This window comes from Ostrea edulis, chromosome 1 (assembly GCF_947568905.1).
Source record: "Ostrea edulis chromosome 1, xbOstEdul1.1, whole genome shotgun sequence".
NCBI lineage: Eukaryota > Metazoa > Mollusca > Bivalvia > Ostreida > Ostreidae > Ostrea > Ostrea edulis.
The window spans coordinates 39,175,095-39,200,711 of NC_079164.1; the positions used below are offsets into that span (position 1 = coordinate 39,175,095).

The window sequence follows — 25,617 nt, forward strand, 5'->3', positions numbered from 1 at the left end:
TGGATGGCTACCACGTATCCACAGGGGCTAAGCCCGTTTTGGGCCCGAACTCTGTGATACCATAAATATTCGGGCCCAAAAGGGGTTTAGCCCCTGTGAACGTATCTAATGTTCAGCGTAAGCTTTTATCAGTACTAGAGAAACCAACCAACAAGGAACCCGAAGGCAGATAAGACTCTCATTACTGGCAAACCTCCTCTGTCAAATAGAAAAATTCTAACACACTTGTAATTCTATGTTCCAGATGTTTAATTCAATTTCATATTTCCATTATTAATGCATGATTATGTTTATATCTATGGACCACAAGGAAGGATTTCTCTGTAGTAAGTCATACACTGAGTAAGATGTCAGACACTACACTTAAAGTTCAATAGTACTCTATCTTATACACATTGTGTGTGAGACCATAACAACAGGACAGGAGACCAGCCTACCCCACAATGTAATGATCTTACAATCTTCACATAATCAACACCAATCTCTAAACAAATTTGTTCTTTGTACCTCTCCTAAACCTCTGTCAACATCTCAATTTACCGTTACAATTCCATTTGCGAATGTCTGATTGTTTGCTCTGCAGTATTATAAATATTTCATTTGACAGTGTTTCCATTCTGAAACATTCCTTTCCAATATATCTTTTACCTAATATTAAGTTTAGTTTTTTCAACTTTAATTTCAGTCTGTAAAATATATACACACCCCTCCCTCCCCCAAGGTTTAGCATAACTCAACAAAAAAATGCTCAAATCTAACAACTGTTTAAAAATTATTCATGGAGTGCGAAAGTAGATGTTAACAAATAATCTCAATGTGAGGTTTACAAGAATCCTGATAAACCCAAGGCACTGACAGAGGTGAAGACAGATAGATCTCACTATACACTGTCATGCAAATATACATTATCCCATAATGCATCAATTTTACAAATATACCACAAATCACTGGCAAACATACAATATTCCATAATACACAGGTCTTACAAGCACAACACATTCCACCTCACGAAATCAACAACTTTCTCCATTGTCTAGGTAATCATATAAATTGATCTGTATGAGCACTATTGAATTCTAAGAGCCAGAATAATAAATGGAGATGCAACACAGGGAAAATATCATCAAAACAAAAGATGAGAAAAAGTTACAAGCATTATAGATGTTTATAGGTCTCTTGTGTTTATGTATCACTGTAGCAGCAGTAAAATAAAAAAAATGCTCATTTAGAAGTCTAATACTCAATAAATAATAAAATCTTAACAAACAGTGAGCACATGACAGGATGGTGGGATTATTTCCCTTAGATCACAAGGGGGATAACTCCACATCGTGGACAAACACTGACACATTTCTACAACCTCAATTTACAGTCATAAGAAAATAAACCATAAAATGTGTCTTCTATTGTACATTAATGATAGCGATTTCTCAAATCTTTAAAATGGGACCATCTACTGAAAGATGAGTATAACCAGTTTTTAAAACTTATCACAAATAAAAATCTGATCTGAAAAACAAAACATGAATTGTGTGAAAAACAATGTCCTACATTATATCTGTTCAAGTAAATCTTCATTAAAAAAAAATTGACATTCTGTCAAGGGTCAGTGTGATAGTGTCCATTGGCTGCTGTCATGGCGATTGGAATGACCTAATGACCCTGATGACATCACTCCTTTTCATCAGCTGCTGTTGTTCCACGAATCTCTCCTTTGCTGCGGGCCTGTAACAAAAAATATTTTCCTGTGAATTTACGATTCATATCAATAAACACAGAGAAGCATTATCACTGGTCCAAATATGAAGGTTGTTTTGCATCGTTTGTGAACAAGTAATATTTCTCCAAAAATTAACGTCACATGTAAAACTTCTTATTAATATTGATATTTCTGCATCAAGTATTGTACAATATCTCCAAATTCAAGCATACATCGCAACATAATTCTGTATTTCCAACTTTTGGACTCTTAAGTAACCACAAAATTTTATGACATTGAGCTGAAATTCTTAGAAAATGTGCATGACATAATTTAACTGGTATAGCACTACATGAAAAATATTGATTTTAAAATCATGTCTAAAACTAAATTGTCTCTTTGCTCCCGATTTTAATTTTTCAAAAGCGTTTGTGGTGTTAGTGTTTATTTGTACTTGGTCAACGCTATCATGACATTGAGATGCTTGTCAAAGTATTAAAATAGAGTCACTGACTGAAGCATTTTAAAAACTTCGATCTCCGATGATTTCTAAAGACAATTTGTACCATACATAAGTCGTAATTTTTTTTTTACTAGCCCGTCAGGCCAGTGCATACTCGAATTTTACACAGGGGCTAAGCCCGTTTTGGGCCCAAACTCTGTGATACCATAAATATAGAAAGGGGTGTAACTCTGACACAGATAAAAAACTAACCACTCGCTTCAAATGCCTAAAAAATCTTAAACTAGGTAAGCTATGCGTAGTTTGTCGTTTTCCTTGCATAGATTAATGTTTTAACTACTTGCATGCCAAATTTCAAGTCACTGGTTCTTAAAATAACAAAGATATACGTCATCGTTCTCTCGATTTCACTTGTTTATTTTTACTAGGACATTTACCGGTCCAGGTCATGGAGTCGTTTCTCACCTATGACAGCAGCGAAATTCAGACTAGTATGGAAGATTTCGGACCTGTCAATTAAAATTTCACATCAATTATACGCTACTTACTTCCTCATATTTTAATAATGTTCTTCGTGTAGACGTTACACGACTTATTTTTCCTCAGCAGCATCAACTGTTGACAAGATCTGTCATTTTAATGAATACACTAAATACCCGAAATGTTTAAAACTTTAAAGAAGGGGAAAATGGGTAATAATAACCTAAATGAAATAGAATAAACAAAAACAAAAAATTATAAAAGCCAAGAAATAATGTTCAATTTCCTTCTCTAAGTGCAATATCACAAGAATAATGTTTTGATCAGTTTTAAGGTATTTGAGATTTTAAGTCTATTGGGTATTTAGTGCGTTCATTAAAACGGCAGCTCTTGTCAACAGTTAATGATGCTGAGGAAAAATAAGTCGTGTAACGTCTACACGAAGAACATTATTAAAATATGAGGAAGTAAGTAGCTTACAATTGATGTGAAATTTCAATTGACAGGTCCGAAATCTTCCATACTAGTCTGAATTTCGCTGTTGTCATAGGCGAGAAACGACTCCGTGACCTGGACCGGTAAATGTCCTAGTAAAAATAAACAAGTGAAATCGAGAGAACGATGACGTATATCTTTGTTATTTTAAGAACCAGTGACTTGAAATTTGGCATGCAAGTAGTTAAAACATTAATCTATGCAAGAATAAAGTGAACCGCCACGGCACATGATACGCCCGTCACATATTGTTAACAGTATAGATTGTACCCATTAAAACATTTTTTTTTTTATATCACCTTAATTAAATGTCACAGTGACCTTAAAGTAGGATGCGACACACCTTCTACCTAAGATGCATTAGTTGACCAATTTTGGTGATTCTAGGTCTAATAGTTTTCAAGTTATGAGCCGGACAAGTTTTTGCCATATATGGCCATATCTTCTTAATGAAAAGTCACAGTGACCTGGTTTTAATGTGCGACACACCTTCTACCCAAGATGTATCTACAGACAAAGTTTGATGATTCTAGGCCTTGTAGTATTTAAGTTACGGGTCGGACATGAAAAAGCTAACAGACGGACGGACAGACGGATATTTTCTTCACAGTGACCTGGTTTTAATGTGCGACACACCTTCTACCCAAGATGTATCTACAGACAAAGTTTGATGATTCTAGGCCTTGTAGTATTTAAGTTACGGGTCGGACACGAAAAAGCTAACAGACGAACGGACAGACGGATATTTTCTTCACAGTGACCTGGTTTTAATGTGCGACACACCTTCTACCCAAGATGTATCTACAGACAAAGTTTGATGATTCTAGGCCTTGTAGTATTTAAGTTATGGGTCGGACACGAAAAAGCTAACAGACGGACGGACAGACGGATATCTTCTTCACAGTGACCTGGTTTTAATGTGCGACACACCTTCTACCCAAGATGTATCTACAGACAAAGTTTGATGATTCTAGGCCTTGTAGTATTTAAGTTACGGGTCGGACACGAAAAAGCTAACAGACGGATGGACAGACGGATATCTTCTTAATGAAAAGTCACAGTGACCTGGTTTTAATGTGCAACACACCTTCTACCCAAGATGTATCTACAGACAAAGTTTGATGATTCTAGGCCTTGTAGTATTTAAGTTACGGGTTGGACACGAAAAAGCTAACAGATGGACGGACATGAACGCCATACCATAATACGTCCCGTCTTAAGACGGGCGTATAAAAACGACAAACTACACATAGCTTACCTAGTTTAAGATTTTTTAGGCATTTGAAGCGAGTGGTTAGTTTTTTATCTGTGTCAGAGTTAGACCCCTTTCTATATTTATGGTATCATAGAGTTCGGGCCCAAAACGGGCTTAGACCCTGTGGAATTTTACTAGCCCGTCGTGAAATCTAGTAGCCTCAGGCATCAGGCTAGTGAGTTTTCGCGAAGACTGAATACAAAGTTGAAAGATATATATTTGAAATTGATCTTTGAACATCACTGGTAATATTTTTAAGAAAGAGGAAACTTGAGGGATGAAAACTGTGTAGTTCAATTGTATCTTCAAGCATGATGTCGGTCACTATAAATGTCCTTATCTTAAGTCTCAATTACAAAGGCCCAGGTTTAATGCACAGAAAAGAATAATAAATATTGTAACTTATCAAAAGAAAAGTTTACAGATTTAAGAATTAAGTGAAACAGCTAAAAAATGTGGAGTTGAATGGCAATTATACGCAGAAAAAACTTTTGTAATTTATGAAAAATCTTATCGAGTATCACCTACTCAATACTCCAGGAAAATTTTCTGGCAGGTATATAAACAAATTGCTGATAAAAAATATTTCAAATGATCATATTTTCATGAAATTATCCAAGCAGATTCAATAAATGCTTTAGTTCACCTATATAATTTGAAACCAAAAATTTCAATTCTATAAATTCTATGGACAACGAAATACAACAGTCGCTAATCTATTTGGTTTGTAATTACCTCATCTAATGCCCGTTTAGTTTCTTCCTCTATTCTTCTGATATCGTCCATTGTTAGGCCATGGTATTTATCTAACCAACAGTACACTTGTCTGTGAAAATTCGTAAATATTCTTTTCTCTTGCTGAAATAAAGGCAAACATTCATAAAATTCATGCCGAGATCAATTTTACATAAGTCAGCAAATCTTCATTCAGCTACAAATGATGTTACACTTACTGTCTGAATGAACTTTATATCACGGAATTATGTAAATTCAAAGGGGACAATTTTCATGGATTGTTGAAATTTTACAGGTTTATTGGAATGTAATTTCATGAATATAGTTTCTGTACATTAAACATTCTAAAAATTCTGTATTTTGTTGTGGTTTGAAATTCCTGGACTAATGTTGCAACAAAATCCATGAAAATTGAGACTCTACAAATCTAATGATTCTACAGTCCTCTATGTAAGTTACACTTACTATCTGGACGAATTCATGTAATCGATATACATTTATCTACATTTCCTGCCTGGATGAATTTGTGTAATCGACATCTACTACACTTACTGTCTGGATTCCAGTTATCAATATATGCTACATTTACTGTCTGGATGAATTCATGTACTAATCGAAAAATGTTAAATTTACTGTCTGGATGAATTCATGTACTAATCGATATATGTTAATTTTACTGTATGGATGAATTCATGTACTAATCGATATATGTTAAATTTACTGTATGGATGAATTCATGCAATCAATATACATTACACTTCCTGCCTGGATGAATGCAAGTAATCAACATTTTGAACACTGTATGTAAATGATCTATGTTACACTGGATGAATTTATGTAACTGATATATGTTACAATTACTGTGTGGATGAATTCATGTAATCGATATGTGCTACACATACTGTCTGGTGAATTTATGTAATTGATACAAACATGCTACATTTACTGTCTGGCTGAAATCCATATAATTGATATATATGTTATGTCTGAATGAATACAAATATTCTATATATATTACAATTGTTATCTGGATGAATTTATATGATATACAGGCAACACTTACTGTCTGGATAAATTTTTCCACTCGGTTTTGCAAACCGAACCACTTAAATTTGACAGACACTAATTTATAGCAGCACATCACTGGTTCACAAGATTTCTGCAATGATGAAAAGATTCATTTTGCATTTTATTTTCTCTGAACAGAACAGTTCATCAAAGTTATATTGTGCAATGTTCTACAACTACTGTGAATACTTCATGTATTAATTTACATGGGTTTTCATCACCACATTTAAGATTTTCTTGACGATACAGAATATAACAGTTGTGATTGAAATGACATCACTGATTGGTACCTGAAATGATGGCATTGATTGGTTGTCAAAATAACACAATTCATTATCAAAATTACACCATCCATCGGTTGTCAAAATTACAACACTGATTGATCATCAAGATACTGCTGGCTGGTTATAGAAATGACACCACTGATTTGTTAACACAATGACACCACTGATATAGAGAGTTCGCATCATGATTGAAAGGTTGTGAGTGCAAACCCTACTTGTGTCATGGCCACGTAAAACCTAAGACGTAAATATAGGTAGTGCACAGGATAAGAAGCCCCTGTGGGGAGTGACTGCTCCATCGCCAAATGCTCTGCATTTAAAAGTGAGAATCACATGTTTATTGGATATGACCTTAAAAACGGAGGTCCCATGTTGGCATGTTAAAGAACCTTTAGTGCTACAGTCTTCAGCACTAAGCATAGGTCTAAATTTGTGATAATTCCCCTACAGTTAGTGACGTCTCAATATGAGTGAAAAATCAGTATATGCACCCAGGGGTGCATGAGCCGAGTTGCATGGGATACATTGTAAAGCCAGGAATGATGTGGCATATTTATAATTGTGAAGAACTAATTTCAGTTTTAAACTTTTCGAGTTACTGTCCAGAAACCATATTTGTCTGAAGTTTTCAATCTATATTCGGTCACTGTGACTTTGACCTTTGTTCTCCAAAATCAATAGAGGCCTTGCTTTGCTGGTATCCAACAATATATCCAAGTTTCATTTGATTCAAATTAAAAATTTTCGAGTTATCCTCCGGAAACCAATTTTTTTGGGGGAATTTTAAATATATTTTCGGTCACTGTGACCTTGACCTTTGACCTATTTTCTCCAAAATCAATAGGGGTCTTCCTTACCTGGTACACAACAATATCTTAAAATATCATTTGATTCGGATTTAAACTTTCGGAGTTATCATCCGGAAACCAAATTTTTCTGAAATTTTCATGCTATATTCGGTCACTGTGACCTTGACTTTTGACCTTTTTCCTCCAAAATCAATAGGGGTCTTCCTTACCTGGTACCCAACAATATATTAAAGTATCATTTGATTCGGATTTGAACTTTCGGAGTTATCATCTGGAAACCAAATTTTTCTGAAATTTTCATTCTATTTTCGGTCACTGTGACCTTGACCTTTGACCTTTTTTCTCCAAAATCAATAGGGGTCTTCCTTGCCTGGTACCTAACAATATATCAAAGTTTCATTTGATTAGATTGTAAACTTTTCGAGTTATCATCCGGAAACCAATTGTTGACGCCCAACCGCCCACACGCCCGCATCACCAAACCAATAGCCGAGTTCAACTTTGTTGCAACTCGGCTAAAAATTATTGACAGGACATAAAACAAGCAAACAACCATCACTATGTCATTGATTGAGCAGCACTGATTTGTTATAAAACTGACATCAATGATTAGTTATCAAAATCCTACCATGGATTGGTTAGAGAATTGCACCATTGACTGGTTATCAAAGACACCATTGATTGGTTATTGAAATGACACCATTGATTGGTCATCAGAATGACACCACCAATTGGTTACTGAAATGTCACCACTGACTGGCTACTGAAATGAAGGTTACTTTCAATTAGAGTTAGACACATACTGGTTACCTTGGATTAGAGTCAGACACTGATTGGTTAGGATCAGGTTAGACACTGATTGGTTAGGATCAGGTTAGACACTGATTGGATAGGATCAGGTTAAGCACTGATTGGTTAGGATCAGGTTTGACATTGATTGGTTACCTTGGATTAGAGTCAGACACTGATTGGTTAGGATCAGGCTAGACACGGATTGGATATGATCAGGTTAGACATTGATTGGATAGGATCAAGTCAGACACTGATTGGTTAGGATCAGGTTAAACACTGATTGGTTAGGATCAGGTTTGACATTGATTGGTTACCTTGGATTAGAGTCAGACACTGATTGGTTAGGATCAGGCTAGACACGGATTGGATATGATGAGGTTAGACATTGATTGGATAGGATCAAGTCAGACACTGATTGGTTAGGATCAGGCTAGACACTGATTGATTACCTTGGATAAGAGTTAGACACTGATTGGTTTGGATCAGGTTGGACACTGATTGGTTACCTTGGATTAAAGTTAAGACACTGATGATTGATTACCTTCCATTCCCCTTCCAATGGTCCTCGCCCGGTTTTCTGAGACTTCACTAATTTGGGGTCCCATTCTTCTTTGTAATCCTACAATCAACAGAGAACATGAATATGACATATTGATTCAAAGGTAATCATCTATTAAAATGTGGTGTTTTAATTGAATCTTATAATTTCTGGGTAGTTTTCATGCAGTATATCCCTCATTAGAATTTTTTTAAAATACAGATTTAAAAATGCCTTTTCATTATTTGATTCATATATTAACACTCTGTGACCTAAATCTCTCACCCTGTAGCAATGATTTTCCCAGTTCTAATAAAGATATCTCTGCTCATTAATATTATTCACTTAGTTTATAATCCTTGGTGTTCAGGACTCTAGACATTTTTTAAAGAAATTCTGGATTTTCAGTATATGAATCCTATATCATGACTCCACTCTAGCCCCAGAGGACCATGATTTAACCAAATTTGAATCCACACAACGTAGGGATGCATGTATATCATTTATATGGTCTTGCTGTTGTGTTTTTGGAGAAGTTTTTAAAAAGACCCCTGATTCTAGGCCCACTCAAAAACCCAGTCTCCACATATTTGTAAATAAAAACTCCACAAAAATTTTTATCATCACACAACTTGGGAATGTATGGATATTAATATTATTTAGTGTGGTCTTATGACTCTCGAAAAGAGTTTTTAAATTTCCTATAGGTATACTCAAGTAAAACTATATCCAAATTCTAGCCCTACCCTAGCACCAGGGACCATAATTTGATCAAATAAGAATCTGCACTACATTGGAATGCTTGTATTTTTCAAGATGTTTTGATATATACATGTAATTTTTTTATCACTAATATGGCCCCAACCTACCTCCCTGGACCATGGATTAAACAGACCTGAATTTGTACAACCTGAGGATGATTGCATACTACTCACCACTCTGTCGTTCTTGATTTTAAAAAAAAATCCTCCATATACATGTAATTCTAAATAAAACCTTGAATCCATATTGTGGCCCAAACCCATCCCTTAGGCACTGCCTTGATCAAACATTAATCTGCACTACCTGAAGATGCTTGCATATCAATATAACTAATTCTGGCCCTGCTGCTCTTAAGAATAATACCTTTAACAATTTTCTTCTATAAATTGTTATGTAAACATTTAATCCCCTAACTGAGCCCCCCTCCCCTTCCCCTCATGACTTGTAGGGACTAGGATCTACATTAAAATAATATTTTCCATATACTGTCATGTAAAAATTTGATCCTCAATTGTGGCTCCACTCTACCCTCCAGGGCCATGATTTGAATAAAATGGTATCTGCATTACTCGAGGATGCTTGCATAATAATATAACAACAAATCATATCCTAGACAGTGGTTCATGAGAAAATTTTAAAAGACTTTTGACTGTATAATCTCATGTAAATCTTTGATGCCCTGTTGTGGCCTTTCCATACCCCTAGGGGGCCACAACTATAACAAGTTTAAATATGCATTTCCTGATGATGCTTGCATTTTGATATGACTAATCACGACACTTGCTCTTGAGAAAAAGATCATTACAGTTCATCCCTCCACCCCGATATACTAGTTTCTCTATATAGAATTTTGCTTCCTTACTGTGGCCCCACCCTACCCCCTGTGGCCATGATTTCAACAAACTTGAATCGGTTATCCCCATGTAAAACTGTAATCCCAAATTGTAGTCCCACCCTACCCCTGGGGCCCATGATTTGGACAACTTGAATCTTCATTGACAGGAAGCTTCCCATAATTTAAACTTTTCTGGCACAGTGGTTCTTTTTCTTGATTATCTCCCCTTGGAAGGGGAGATGGACCTTCATTTGAACAACTTGAAATCCCTTCATCCAAGGCTACTTTTTGCCAAGTTTGGTTGAAATTGGCCCAATGGTTCTGGAGAAGATGAAATAGTGAAAGTTTACACTGCCAAAAGCGCTGATGAGAACAGACAAATTTTAATCAGAAAAGACTCAGGTGAGCTAAACACTCAAATGGACTCCTTCATCCCAATAATGCTACATCTCAATTTCAGTGTAATATCTGAAGTTGAAAATGTTCAAATGTTAATGCACAGCAGATAAAAAACATGCTCTCATGTTAAGCATTGTTAAAATTTTATTACATTTTTTCACAATGCTTAACGTGAAAGCAATACAGTGTGTGTGTATTAAATCTATTCAATCTAATGCTAAAACTAAGACTTCATTAGTATATATGTGTGAATGGGAATCTAAGTGAATTACATACAAGCAGACAGTAGTTTGGAATCAAAATAAATTCTTTGTAGCTCTATAACAAATTTTTTTTCCCCACTGGGAGAGTTTAACAGGGAAAAGATGAAATTAGTTCAGAGAGTAAAAATAACTGAAATGAAAGAGTCATGCAATGAGTCACCGAATTTTCAAACTTTCATTTTTTTGGTGAATGTTTTTCAGGAGATATTTTTCAAAAGAAAAAGTTTTAATCTATCTTATCACTATACTGTTTGTGTGACAAGGCGGATGAATTTAAAAAAATTTGCTAAATAAGAAAATGTCAACCTAAATTTGTTTTCAAAACAAACTCTTTATGACACAAATGAAACCCTAAGCAAACATCAAACTGATCCATTTGAAAACAAAATGAAATCCCATGCTGACAGTAAACTGATTGATTTTAACATTTAAATGAGAACCATAGCTAAAAGCACACAGATCAATGAAACTTCATGTTAACTGATTGATTTAAACATCAGACCCTAATGCTAACAGTAAACCTGATTGACTTAAACATATATGGATTGAAACCTTAACAGTAAATCTGACTGATTTAAACATGAAATGAAACCCCACACCTAACAGTAAACCTGACTGATTTAAACATGAAATGAAACCCTACACCTTAACAGTAAATCTGACTGATTTAAACATGAAATGAAACCCTACACCTTAACAGTAAATCTGACTGATTTAAACATGAAATGAAACCCTAAACCTTAACAGTAAACCTGACTGATTTAACATGAAATGAAACTTTACACCTAACAGTAAACCTGACTGATTTAACATGAAATGAAACTTTACACCTAACAGTAAAAAATCATTGAAATTCTACACCAAATGTAAACTCATTGATTTAAACATGAAATAGTACCCCCACGCTAACAGCTATTATTAAGGACATTGCATGACCCCAAGAGGAAGAAATAACTCCCAGCTGCTAACTGTGCTCAATCTGGAAAGCTAGAAAAAGATGAGGGCAAATGATTTACAGTTCTTACCCTCTGCACATCATGTAACGTAAAAATCACACAATAACAAAATACATGTAGAATAGTACACTACTCTATAATTAAAATCACTCAATAATTCGTAACTAAATCATAATTGTGTCACGTAAAAATCGCACAATAACTAAATTATATGTAGAATAGTACACCACTCTATAATAAAAATCACTCAATAATTCGTAACTCAATCATAATCATGTAACGTAAAAATCGCACAATAACTAAATTATATGTAGAATAGTACACTACTCTATAATTAAAATCACTCAATAATTTGTGACCAAGTTATAATAATAAATCTATGTTTAAAAATGCTGAACTCTAACTTGAAGATATTAGAATTCCATGAATAGCCTAATTTCAGTTGTGTTTGACTACCAGTGTAACTTTCAACTTAATCCAAGCTAATTATGATTTTAAGCCAAAATTCCAATGATATTATAGTCTAGTCATTATGTAACTAGAATTTTTACATATAGCTTAATCATAAGGACTAGCAATGCATAATAAACTAAAAATTCACATCAATCACACAATAAATACTGAAATACAACAGAATATCATGTAAGTTTGGCAAATATTTGCAATTAGCTTTTAATTATGAACACCAATCACACACATGACACAGTGATTGGAATAAGCACGCGCCCTGTGCCATAGTCGTATTGAATTAAAAACTGGTGCATAGGTGTTGAAAATGTTTGCGCCATTGTGGCGGAATATCGTTGATATACGTAGTGTGAGCTTTCCCCCCACTGACTTCGTAGACATATGAACTTTTAAACTTTTGAGCTGTTCCCCCACTGAATCTATATCGATTTAGTGCTTGAAAAATCTTTATCACTGTAGTGCTTTTTTAATAGTAAAACTTTTCGGTCATTTAAGCACAAGTATGACTTTGATTACCTCAAGATCTAATCAAACAGTAAAAATTATTTGATTGGTAATACCATTGAATCGTAATTTCGCCAGAATGGCAAACCAAAAAACACTGTTGAGGAAGGCGTTTGAACACAAAGACGACACAGAAGAGCATAAAGAAAACAGAAATAAAAATAAAAATGGGAAAGTTTTCTTTTTATCAAATATGTTATTGTAGATTTGCCCATATCAGTATACTATTCAGTCAGTTAATAAGAAAACTAATTAAAAGATATCTATGGCAATTCCGTCTATCAGTAGTGTTTAGATTATGATTTACAGGTCTCTCGGACTTGTCATTTTAAATGTCGTATAAAAATTTCAATATGGCGCATTCATTTTAGAAATGTCACATTGACACTAGCTGGTAATGCGCCATTGTCACATTTAGCAATTTGCTTATCCCAATCACTGATGACAGTGATGTTACATTGCTCTTCACAATATCTGTACAGATGTACAGACTGTCAGTGTATTGGCTTATATCATGGGTATCTTGTATGTTATATTAGTTAAAGCATGAAATGTTGTAATTATTTTATATCAAAGAAAATATATAGTACAAAATAAATAAATAGAAGCATGAGCAATGATCTTTATTCAGTATTGATAAAAGCAGTTTGGTGCAAATGTTGTTTTCCCACAATCTGTTTTAACTTGCCATTTCGGGTCATGATCTATTTTGAGATGACTTATAACAGGACTGAGGAATTAACATATGGAGGCATGCTATGCATTGTATGATCAGAGATTTAAGTTCAAGATGCAGTGACAAATTATAAGGTGATAAAATCTATAGACACTTTGTGTCTGTATAATATTTAATGATATTAAGTATAATTTCTTACTTTCTCATTTGAAGTGTACCATGAAGATTTACTTTATTTTTGAATAACTTCTTTGCTAGCCATAAATTTATTATAACCGTCTTTATTGTATTTGAGCTTCCTCAATATCAGAGATACATTCTATTGGAATATGAACTGAAGTTAATTTACTCTATCTAACTCCATAAAAAAAACCCAACAACCTAACTCTTTTAACAAGTGATTAAAATTTCTTTATCATGTAACACAAACCAAATTATTTCTAGCCTAGTTATTGACATACAGAAAATGAAGACTAGCCAAAATACCTGGTAACTATCTATTGGTCTTTTTTTTTTTTTTTTAAATAACCCAACAAAACATAGTGTAAGTTCATGCCAGTTCTGGATATATCAAGGCTTACAAATATTGCTATGGGACTTTTAGATTCCAGCAAAAATTCCTTCATATGTTTGTAATTAAGGATGTAAGGGCACCAGAAGTTGATGTTTTGGTTTCTCAGACTTGCCCACACATACCTGAAAGTCACTGCATAAATGATGCTATAATGTCAATTTAATCATGGAAAATTTAGATGTGGTTTGGTATCTTTTTTGAAAAATTCTCCTGTTTCTGGTTTTAGTTTTGGAAACTAATTATTTTTCATACAGCAGTCAAAAAAAATAATAAAAAAATCCAAGCAATGCTGGCTCAATGATTTATTGTATTATATTCTAAAATATTTCTGTAATTAGCTGAGTTCATTCAATGCCATGGCTTAGCAATCATTTTCAATCAACGCACATTACTAAAACATTTTCATAGAAGAATTGTTGATCATACCATTTTCAACAAAGTATATATCTAAAATAAGAAACCTGCCACATATATCTTAAGGAAAAATGAGCAGAGAACCAGATAATGAATTTTTCGAAGCCTAACAAGAACATTTGAGTGTTAAGACCTTGGTATGCCATGGCATGCTTATTTATTTGCAGTTATATCTTACTATCACACTTTTCAGGCAAACATGAAATTTCAGTGTTACGTCTGTTTCAAGTTCATTGTCCAGCAGACACAAATTCTGACAAACAACTAATGGACTCTCTCAACATTTAGAAATCAATCTGCTGAAATAATGAAAACTATCTGTCTGATTGGTTCTTTCTGTCACATTGGAAAAAAATCATGTATTTCATACAAACTGTTAATTTCCAACGCAGTGGAGCAAAATAACTTTGATTTCTTGTTGCTATGTTGTAGAATTCTTATTTTATGCAGGTACTTAATATCATGAGATGACTCGCAGACATCAACTTCCAAGCACTTGGATTTGTGAATGAACTATTAATCAAAAGTTTTCCATGGATTTCAGCAATATTAAAAGAAAAGTAATTTCATTTTGCGAGTGGTGCTTCTAACTACATTACTGCAACATGAAAAATAAATCCTTGCGATATTGTACAGTAGCTGTCGCACATTGGAGGATTTAGTGTGGTGGATATCTATGTCACTTCCTGGTTATTGTTTACCGTAGTGATATTCAATGAATTTAGAACTAGAGGTCTCCTTTTATATATCATTCTGATTTGATTTCTACACTTTTGAGGAAATAACTAATGTAAATGAAACCACAATAATGCTATTTTAGTAAGTCATATTTGAATCCATGAAGTGTGTATAATACTGTACATGCATGAAAAGGTAATTCATGCAGAATTTACCGATCTGCTTCCATGTTCAATAATTTTGAACTACATGTATTCAAGTAAGATTAAATGATACAAATTATTTGAAATAAGATCATGTAAATACTACAATTTTTAAAAAGTTTTGCAAGAAACCAAAACCAGACAAGAAAATGCTTGAAGTGTGCATATCAAATAGCACAGGATTAGTGGGTGGGGCTTTGTTGTAAACTTTAAAATATCATTTACAAATGTTGAGGCAATCCCTTATCTGGATGTCAATTTTCTGTAAGGCATCACAGCCAAATTTCAAGCTCGTCAGAAAATTGTAGGATTACATGAATTTCACAAGCCATTCCACTAAAGGATTTAGTACAACACATTTAGGTATACTCACGGATGACTTTATGGCATCATTGGCAATGTCTATATTCTCCACTTTTCTGTCCTTTACAACATCTGGAGGAAGTTGATGTACCTGTAACAAGATTTTGAAAGACTAACATATTCTGTACTTTATGAGAGTACATATGCACACACATTCCAGAACTCCACACTGTGAGTTCCTAATGAGACAAGCATGTGTGCAAACACTATCCCATGTGAGATATACATACATTGTCCTGTATGAGATATATAAACATTGTCCTGTATGAGATATATAAACATTGTCCTGTATGAGATATATAAACATTGTCCTGTATGAGATATACATACATTGTCCTGTATGAGATATACACATATTGTCCTGTATGAGATATATAAACATTGTCCTGTATGAGATATACATACATTGTCCTGTATGAGATATACATACATTGTCCTGAGTGAGATATACATACATTGTCTTGTATGAGATATACACACATTGTCCTGTTTGAGATATACATACATTGCCCTGTATGAGATATGCATACATTGTCCTGAGTGAGATATACATACATGTACATTGCCCTGTATGAGATATGCATACATTGTCCTGAGTGAGATATACATACATGTACATTGCCCTGTATGAGATATGCATACATTGTCCTGAGTGAGATATACATACATTGCCCTGTATGAGATATTCACACATTGTCCTGTATGAGATATACACACATTGTCTTGTATGAGATATATAAACATTGTCCTGTATGAGATATACATACACTGTCCTGAGTGACTGTATGAGATATACATGTACATACATTGTCTTGTGTGAGATATACATACATTGTCCTGAGTGAGATATACATACATTGTCTTGGGTGAGATATACATACATTGTCCTGAGCGAGATATACATACATTGTCTTGGGTGAGATATACATACATTGTCTTGGGTGAGATATACATACATTGTCTTGGGTGAGATATACATACATTGTCTTGTATGAGATATACACATATTGTCCTGTATGAGATATACATACATTGCCCTGTATGAGATATGCATACATTGTCTTGGGTGAGATATACATACATTGTCCTGAGTGAGATATACATACATTTTCCTGTGTTCCTCTATCTGGTGAGTGCATGGTCTCTATCTTGATGAAAAATCCATCCTTCATGTAATCAGGATTCTAGAGCAGAAACACACACATATACAGACTGATCTATATTTGAGTGAGGAAACATCAAAGTACATGTACATGTAATATATTCCTTTTTCATAATTCACCCCCCCCCGTTCACCTCCATGTTCACACACCCCCATCCCCTCCCCTTCCTCAAGTCAGATGTGAAGGGAGAGTGTACTGTACACAGACATGACAGTGGTTTAATGCCTTATAATGAACACACTAACAAATTAACTCTATTAACATCTTAATTATCATCACTTACATTGGAATCAGATAATGGTAAATAATATAGTATTGAAGTGAACTGACATATCAACTGTATTATCAATTGCCATCACTTACAGTGGAAACATTTAACCGAAAATTTGTTTAGAAATAAGATATCATTTTTGAATGATATTGGGATATGACATGAAGTTGGTCACGTGATCCAATCCTATAATGCCCGAAGGGCGTTATAGTAGATCTGATCATGTACCAACTTCATGTCATATCCCAATAACACTCAAAAATGATATTTTATTTCTTATATTTATATTTTCTATTTTGATTTGTGTTCTTACTGAACCTCCATGATTATGTAGGAGATGACCGAAATAACGATCATAAAGCACAAAATATAGTTCGTTAGAGTTTTATCAAATAAAAAATTAGGAATAATATCAAACAGAATATAAGATATAGATATTAAATTGAAAAGGTTAAAAAAAGACGAAACAGGTGTAAAATAAAGGTAATTTTGAGTGTAAAGTAAATGAAGATAAGAAGAGCGGAGTAAACTACATTTGTGATGTGATTTGGTCATGATCAGTGATGGAGAAAACTGGCATTGGGCTAGCCTACAAAGTTGAAAACGCAATTGTTGAACACAGATTTCGACAGAAATTCAAAGGATCTGAGAGAATTGATGGAGGATATGATCAAGTTAATGTTAAGCTCTTGGTCAGGTTTTTGGAAAGAAACAACAGCATGTTCGTTGTTAGGACTCACGGTTGTAGCCATGCAGGAAACGATTCGAGACAGTAGGACAGATTTAGAAAAAGTGCAGGTAGGTTGCTTCCTTTAATTACCTTCAGTGTGTGTAAGAGAAAATAAAAACGAACTGACAGAGTTTTTGTTCACTCGAGAGATTTCTGTTGTAGGATTTGAATGAAGACTCGCACTGATACCCTGACATGAACATAATTTTTCGAACTTCGAAACCAGCCTCGCTAATGATCATGCCGAGTCATAGCCATAATGGCAGTTGCCAGGAAACAACAGGTTAACTTATCATCATAAAGTAAATAGGCTTATAACTCTGCCTACATTTTTTCACTTCCAATATCATAGAACTTATTTTATAAATTTGCCATGCAAAAGTTGCAATTTAGGCATAGTTGCAGACGGTATTTAAAACTTTAAAATGAAACAACAGAACGGTATGTTTTGTTTTATAAATTGACGGAATTCTTGTTTGTTTACAAAATAAACTCTGTATAAATATCCTGCTGCATTTGTTTCTGTTACGATGTCATTGCAGTGGCGGATCCTGGGTTTACAAAAGGGTGTGTGTGAAAGTGAAGTATTAGCCAAAATACTCAGCCATTTTGGGTGCCAATCTGGAATTTTACTCACACTATTTCTATTATTTAAATTTGTGGCGAAAGGAGGGGTGTGTGTGTGTCTAAATCCCCCACTGCATTGCATAAGCAAGAAGCCAGGTGAAAGTACAGGAACTGACTTTTAAAGCGGTGATCGTATTCATACGCAAGAAAAGACTGATCACGTGACCAACTTCATGTTACACAAAAATGAATCTCAATTTCATTAGTACTGTCATATAAGGAAGTGCATTGGCAAATGTAAATATAAAGAAATGAACAAAGAGATAAACTGCATTCTTTGATTAAAGAGCATCACACATGGATGAAGCCTGTAGTGTTACGTACAGAGACAATGGTTCTGCAGTATGGATAAGCGTTCCAAGCTTTCTCATGAATTTCTAAAGATCCTTTTGGTGCTATAAGTCGAATAAAAGCTGGCACACGACTGAAAATAAAAAAGATTAAAATATATAAACAAATATGTTATAAGTAAATATATTATATGATACACCACAAGACTTTACAAGCTGTTTAATGGTACTTGGGTTTTTTTCCAGACACCATAGATTAAAAACAAAACAAGAAAGACTTCTACACACATGTATCATAAAGTGCATGTAGTAGGTAAGACTTCTGAATACAAGTGACAGTAAAATTTCTAATAACCATTAAGTGATTCTAGATATCTGCATCTGGTAGATAAAATTTTGTTTACACATTTTTTACCTGGCTAAGTGGTAGATTTTGTGAGTGTATTGTCCTTCAGTCAGGGGTTTACCACCAGGTGTCAGTGGTAGTAATGGTTTCTCTGGGGGATGATTGTTTTCATCAAAAGGTTCATTTACTACAACCTCTATCCCTTCCCCTCCTCCAGTTTCATTTTTGCTGGCTTCTGCCACCGACCACAGCTGCCCAACTTGATACTGAAAGACATTTTTACATCAAATATAAATTACATAATCATGTATTTAATGAGTGCTTGCAACACAGCCATAATTGTAAATCAGTTGATTGAGTTATCAATGTTTCACTCATTCTGTTTCATTTTTGCACCACTATATTCTGTTTTCAGTACACTATTTTCTCCTTCATAAATTCTAACACTAAAAGGGATGATGCAAACAAAATCCATAGGACCAAAAATGATCAGCCATTTTTTCCAGTTTCAAAACTTTTTTGACCAATAACTGTTTTTACCATCATTACTCACATTAATGCTATACTGATGCTCAATCATGTCAGGTGTGTACTATAGACACATAGCAATCACAAAGTCAAAACTACGTTCATATGAAAAAAATATTTTCTAACTTTTTATTGCATTATCCACAATGTTTGTCTAAAGTTGTAGGCTACTTTAGTAAAACTTAAGTATGTGTACCACAGAAATTATTTGGCGGTTACAGGTAAAATGAAAGGTCAGGCAAGTACAATGAGGAAAAAACGAAAACAGAAAAAAATATAATTTGTCGTTTTATCTTATTTTGTATCTATTTTTAATAATGCCCTACAATTTTGCCATCTGTTATTTGTTTTATGTTGACTTGTGAAAAATGTATATTACAATCTTCTCACTATCACCCCAACATGTGCATGTATAAAAACTTAAAAACAAATTGTTGATTTTTGTTATTTTTTTTGTAAGTTAAAGTTGAGAGTTAATTGCTTTGAAGCTGATCAGCAGTTATGCACTCCTCTAGTCAGTGTCATAAGTTTATTTAGAGTTTTACACGGCTCCTGTCTAGCACACATTTTTTACTTATTGACAGATACTGTCAATTTATAATTGAACAATGTTCACAAATTTTAAACATCAGTAAGAGGATTATACCAATAATGTCTTGTACCCTGGGATAATGGTCAATTAATAACAATACTATGGTATTAACAGATTGCCGTAAATATTACTTGGTCTATAGACAATAGTTGAGAGTTTTTCAAAGGTATCATAAGCAAAATATGGAAGTACATGTATATTCATGTACAATAATTATATTACTATTTTGATTAAATATATTATGTTTAATAGTATTTGTATTTTCAAAAGAATTATAAAAAATAAAATATGCAAAATTTATCATCATTGATTTAGGAAAGTTACACACCCCAAATCTTTAAATTTTGGATGCTGACTTTACATTGGATCAACATTTTTCATACTTATTGGAGCTGTGCATTTTTCAATAGCTTGTGCTATACAAGATACTTTACAATACAAACTGAATCCCAAAGTCATAACAAATTTCTTCACTGAATAATATAGTTTTATTGGAGTGGTAACAATGTCTACACCCCCTTCACAAAAACATTCAATTTAGATATCTAACTAAATGCATTGTTTGACTGCTGTGAATTAAATTAGAAGGACAATTTATTATGTTTCAACATAATTCCCATCGAGTATGATATAGACCTACTTTGCAAATTTGCAGAGAAATATTCTTAGAACTACTCAGAAGTCTTGAAAGAAGGAATTTTTTTTTATCCATAATCCATTCCTACAGGATGTTTTTTTTTTTATTGATCTCTTTCAGTCTTGATAAATGAAGTCGTTGTGTTACTGAGAGCTATTGATTTGAATGTGAGTGATGGGAAGATGAATGTCAGATCTATAACAACTTTATATGTCTTATGTCCGCTCTCTGCACCTTTGCTTCTTCTGCAATTCTAAATCACACTTTGATGAAATTCAATAAAATCAGGTGGAAGAGTAGGTTTTGGTCAGGGAAGAATCAATATCCTTATATTTTAAGGTCCATTTCGACACAGATGCACAAACCTGCTGGACATTTCCTGATTGATTCCAAAATACTGCCCCAGGATGGGGATGTTGGTAGCCATTAAGTTGGAGGAGCAGCACGCCAAAATTATAATATTCTGCAGCTAAAGATAATCTGGCGAACTTCGAGATTTTTTTATGGTCAGAACATAACTTACATGTAACTGGATAAAATTCACACATGTACCATAGAGATTTACTGCAAAATAAATTCTGTAAGGAGATAATTATCTTTGTTTCTAAAGTCGGACATAACAACAATGAACATTAGCTATATACTAGCTATTTACCGACTTGCACAGATGTTGGCGCCAGGGGGTCATTTTGTGGGAGGAAACCGGAGTACCTGGAGGAAACCCACGTGTCTGAGCAGTTAGCAGGCGATCATCATACCCTCTCACATACAACCACTGTCAATCAAGGGATCAAACTCGGGTCCCAACTGCGAGAAACAAGTGCGTTAAAACCACTACGCTACCCTGACACCCCGGAGAATGTGTAATATTGTAGTACTAATATAAGTGAAAGCAGTGACAGGGTACTACTCTTGAGACAGTTCTCCTGTGAGGACAAGAAATGACTGCACTAATCTACAAGCATCATCATGTACAATGACTGCATGGGTGCTTTGTCACTATTGTATTCTGTTCTTCAAGGCTTAGCACCTTCAATTACAAATAACAGTTCTATGTATAGTTGCTGCCCAGGAGGTAGGAAATTAAACCCATTCCCATTACCTTAGGCATTTCCTGACTCTCCTTCCTGTACTTTGGTTACCTGTCACAGGTAGAAAGGTAAGGTTCTGACAGGTAACATATGCTGTATAGTGTGTACACCAATCAGAACTGACTACCCCATTTACACTCAAATACATCCATTCATGTAGCACTGATTGGTGAAGACTTTAAACACTTCAATACAAGCTTGTACTAATGATCAGGGATAGTTGTAAGAATTATAATAACTACAACATCATACACATAATTGTACATAAAGTTTGTTTTTGCAGTTTAGAATAACTGGTATGTTGCATGAATACAATGCAGTGCTTATGCAACAGACTAAATTCATTGTAATTCATTGTAATGATTTGATTTATGGAATACATGTCCAGAATGTTTTTAATATTATTGGAGTATGAAAATAATGAAAACATGACGACTGATTTTGTAGAAATAAGCCCAGTCTTTCATGATTTCCAAATCCACCATATACAAACAACCATGCCATTTCTTCCTTCTACATGTATCTATATTTTGAAGTAAACTTGTATCTTCTTATACCATTAAATGATTATATAGATTTTTACATCAAGTTGAAAGGGCAGTCCTTTCATCAAGACATTGAAACAACATAGGTTCATTAATTATTTCTGACAAAACATTGGTAAATGTGAATATTGATTACAATTATAATCAAACACAGTGAACAATATGTACATGCAGTTTCTACCACTTTGTGCTGTATTAACATATTAAGTAACACAGATTCCTCCAGTAGCTTAGTCAGCATAGTAGCAGGAAGTTATGAATTAAAATCTTGGTCAGATCCAAATTTAAAATATGTGACAATTGTTCCTTCTCCAAATACTCAAAATTAGATGTAAAGTTACTTGTCTTTGGTATGAGTATTTATAGATTTCATCATTTAATAATAATTTGAAATTAACTATTAAAAGATCAAATTGTCTTAGAATATGGGCCCATTAATTGGCCCTCTAAAATGACTTCAAATTCTATATATATTGTTTGATGAAGAGTATATAATATGCAGTTGTGTGATTGCGATACAGCATATATATATATATACATATTACAATACATGGCAAAATGCTGAAAGATATGACTTTTTTCCGATTTTTGAGATATTAATGAAAAAGTGAGTTTGCTATAATAATAACATATTCATATAGCACCCTTTTCATACACTATGTACGCTCAAAGGTGCTATGATGAATCATTCTTACTACAGCTTGATTGGTTAAGTCACAAAAGTATTGGAATTTGAAAACATATTTCAAATCTCAAACATTGAGGAAGATTAATATATAGATTTTAATATTTGTTAGGGACCAAGTAAGATCATTTTATTCCATATATAATCAGCATTATTTAAAAAATATATGCCAAATGGTCCCAACAGCAAATTGCCATTTCTAGATTATGGAAAGACTACAAATTGGTTAGTCAACATCTCCCCTACTGCATAAATGTGATGATGTTTCAACTACAAATCTGTACTGTCACAATGGTTTAAAAAGTAATTTTGAGTGAAAAATAGGTACATAGGTTTGCAAAGAGTGGTATGAAATCTATATAAAATATAAATCATAAAATGATTTTATATGCCTGTAATGCTGGGAATTCATAAATTATGGTAATAAAACAAAATTAACTCATGAATGTAGTATCTAAAGTTATCTATTTGATTGTTATTGAGACGGTGTATATTTCACAATTTCTAATTTCTAACCATATATACAATGCATTTGCGATTCCTACATAAAAGAAATATTTTTAAAATGTTTTCAAAGTCAAAGGCCTAAAAGATGTTTTCTCAGAAATTGAATATTTTCATCCTCATATCTTAAAGACTGTTTACCTTCGCTTTAATTCATGTACAAATAAACTCAAATTGAAAAGATGTCAATTAACAATGACAGCTTGGTTTCTTCTTAACAAAACACATGTTTGACCTATTTCTGACCACAGTGAAGCACTTTTGTCTGGGATCTGCCAAGCGTGTCGAACTCTAGTGGTAGGAAATTGACATGTTATGCAATCTAAACAATGGCCTGTAATATGGAGTAAAGTAACTGTTAGACTGAAGTTATAGGGCTAGACCTTAAAATATGTACATTTTTTCATTTTGCGCGAGTTTTAATAAACAGACGTGACAGCATGAAGGGGTGAAAAAGCATGAAATTTTGTGAACAGTCTATACACATCATAGAACTTTATTTTGAAATTCCAGTGATCTTCCCTCAATACATTTATCCTCAAAGAAACGGCAGGTAGATCAGTCTATGTTGATAAAAAAGTTCTCATTGAAAATAAATTGAAAAAAAAAAAATCAGACAAACAAAAAAAAAAAAACATTACCTCTTCTACTGTCATAGGTAGTACAATGCGGCTGAAAAATAAACAGAAACATAATAGTATTAACTGTACAGAAAATATAACGGTAACACAACCATCTTTGTACATGTATGTATTCAGTCTAATGCCAAATGCATCTCATCATAAATTGTCTAATGTATTATTTTGTAATTATTCTATACATAGTATGGGCACATGCATGTTTTCATGAACACTGTAATCTAAAATTGGGAGTCGAAAGAAAAAATAAAATAAAAATACAATGGACCAGATCTAGATAGGATTCAAGCTAAATTGCTAGTCAGGTGTTCTATCAATAGAACCATCTTATGTTACTGATGATCAAACTGGTCTGATTTAGATTCTCTCCTGGTAGTCATTTTCACCTATCAAGTCCAGGGGTAAGTTTGACACAAAACCAGATGTAACACGGAGTCTAAGAATGGTTGTCTTTTGGGACAAAATTATGTAAAGGGGAGGAATGTAATGCCCATTATGGTCTGAATGATTCAACCACCAGTAAGTAGATGGCTCCTGACTTGATATTCAGCGGTCCTGGGTTTGAAACCCAGTTTAGTCCATAGTATTTTGGCCCACCCATCTATGATATATGTTACAAATTAAAATTAACAGAACTAAACTACCGTCCTTACACATTTATTTAATGCATCTGACAGTTGAAAATCCTTCATTTTGTCATCAGAGTAAAATAAATTGGCTGTTGCTAACCTATATACATGTGCATATGTAATGACTGATGTAAACATGAATATCATTACTTCATTTTGTAAAGGAAAAAAGAAAAAATACACAATATTCATTTAGCATTTACTGTCTTCTTTGAAACAAAACAAATCAAATTACAAGTTTCCTATTGGGAAATCGCACAGATCAGCTGGTCAATAATTAGAAATGACGATTCTTTGACAAAAAGACGATAGACGCCGGCTAAGTGATTCCCATAAAACTAAAGAATTAATTTGAACCGATTATCTAAAATAGGAAAAAGGTAAGTGCACTTACTACTCGCACATATTGGGAGTGGACGGCATGACTTCGGTTTCTCTGTTTCCAGTGTACCTCTGGTTCGACGGGGTGGAACGAATATGACGTCAGCTGCGCCGCAGAAACGACCAATTCCGCAGTAAATCATTTATTTATCTCATTTTATTTTTCTTGGCAATGTCTTATGCGTATATGTTGAATATATATTTTTTGGTACGTGAACTGATTAAAAAGAAGGTGTAAATATTTAAA

At 33.8% G+C, this 25,617-nt stretch overlaps 1 protein-coding gene across 2 annotated transcripts; it reads right to left on the bottom strand.

Moving 5' to 3' along the window:
- Positions 1-228: 228 nt before the first annotated feature.
- Positions 229-25,507, bottom strand: LOC125656827 (phosphatidylinositol transfer protein alpha isoform-like). 2 transcript variants are annotated; one of them, XM_048887414.2, is made up of 10 exons: positions 25,384-25,507; positions 24,364-24,394; positions 19,210-19,406; positions 18,829-18,928; positions 16,820-16,897; positions 15,724-15,804; positions 8,622-8,699; positions 6,191-6,286; positions 5,128-5,250; positions 229-1,725 (listed from the first exon to the last, which is right to left on the bottom strand). In XM_048887414.2, exons 1-10 carry the CDS (start codon positions 25,410-25,412, stop codon positions 1,672-1,674), a joined length of 867 nt encoding a protein of 288 aa, XP_048743371.1. In that variant the 5' UTR covers positions 25,413-25,507; the 3' UTR covers positions 229-1,671. The 2 variants fall into 2 exon arrangements, 1 of the variants encoding a protein (XP_048743371.1); XR_008798350.1 differs by lacking the exons at positions 229-1,725; positions 5,128-5,250; positions 6,191-6,286; positions 8,622-8,699 and having other exon boundaries at positions 15,766-16,224; positions 16,275-16,897.
- Between the last annotated feature and the right edge of the window lie 110 nt (positions 25,508-25,617).

Coding starts and splice junctions, on each gene's coding strand:
- LOC125656827 (XM_048887414.2), bottom strand. CDS start 25,412: ATGCCGTCCACTCCCAATATGTGCGAGTA. Junction 19,407..24,363: donor TACCTATGACAGTAGAAGAG/GTAATGTTTTTT, acceptor AATGTCTTTCAG/TATCAAGTTGGGCAGCTGTG. Junction 16,898..18,828: donor ACTGCAGAACCATTGTCTCT/GTACGTAACACT, acceptor TTTCTGCTCTAG/AATCCTGATTACATGAAGGA.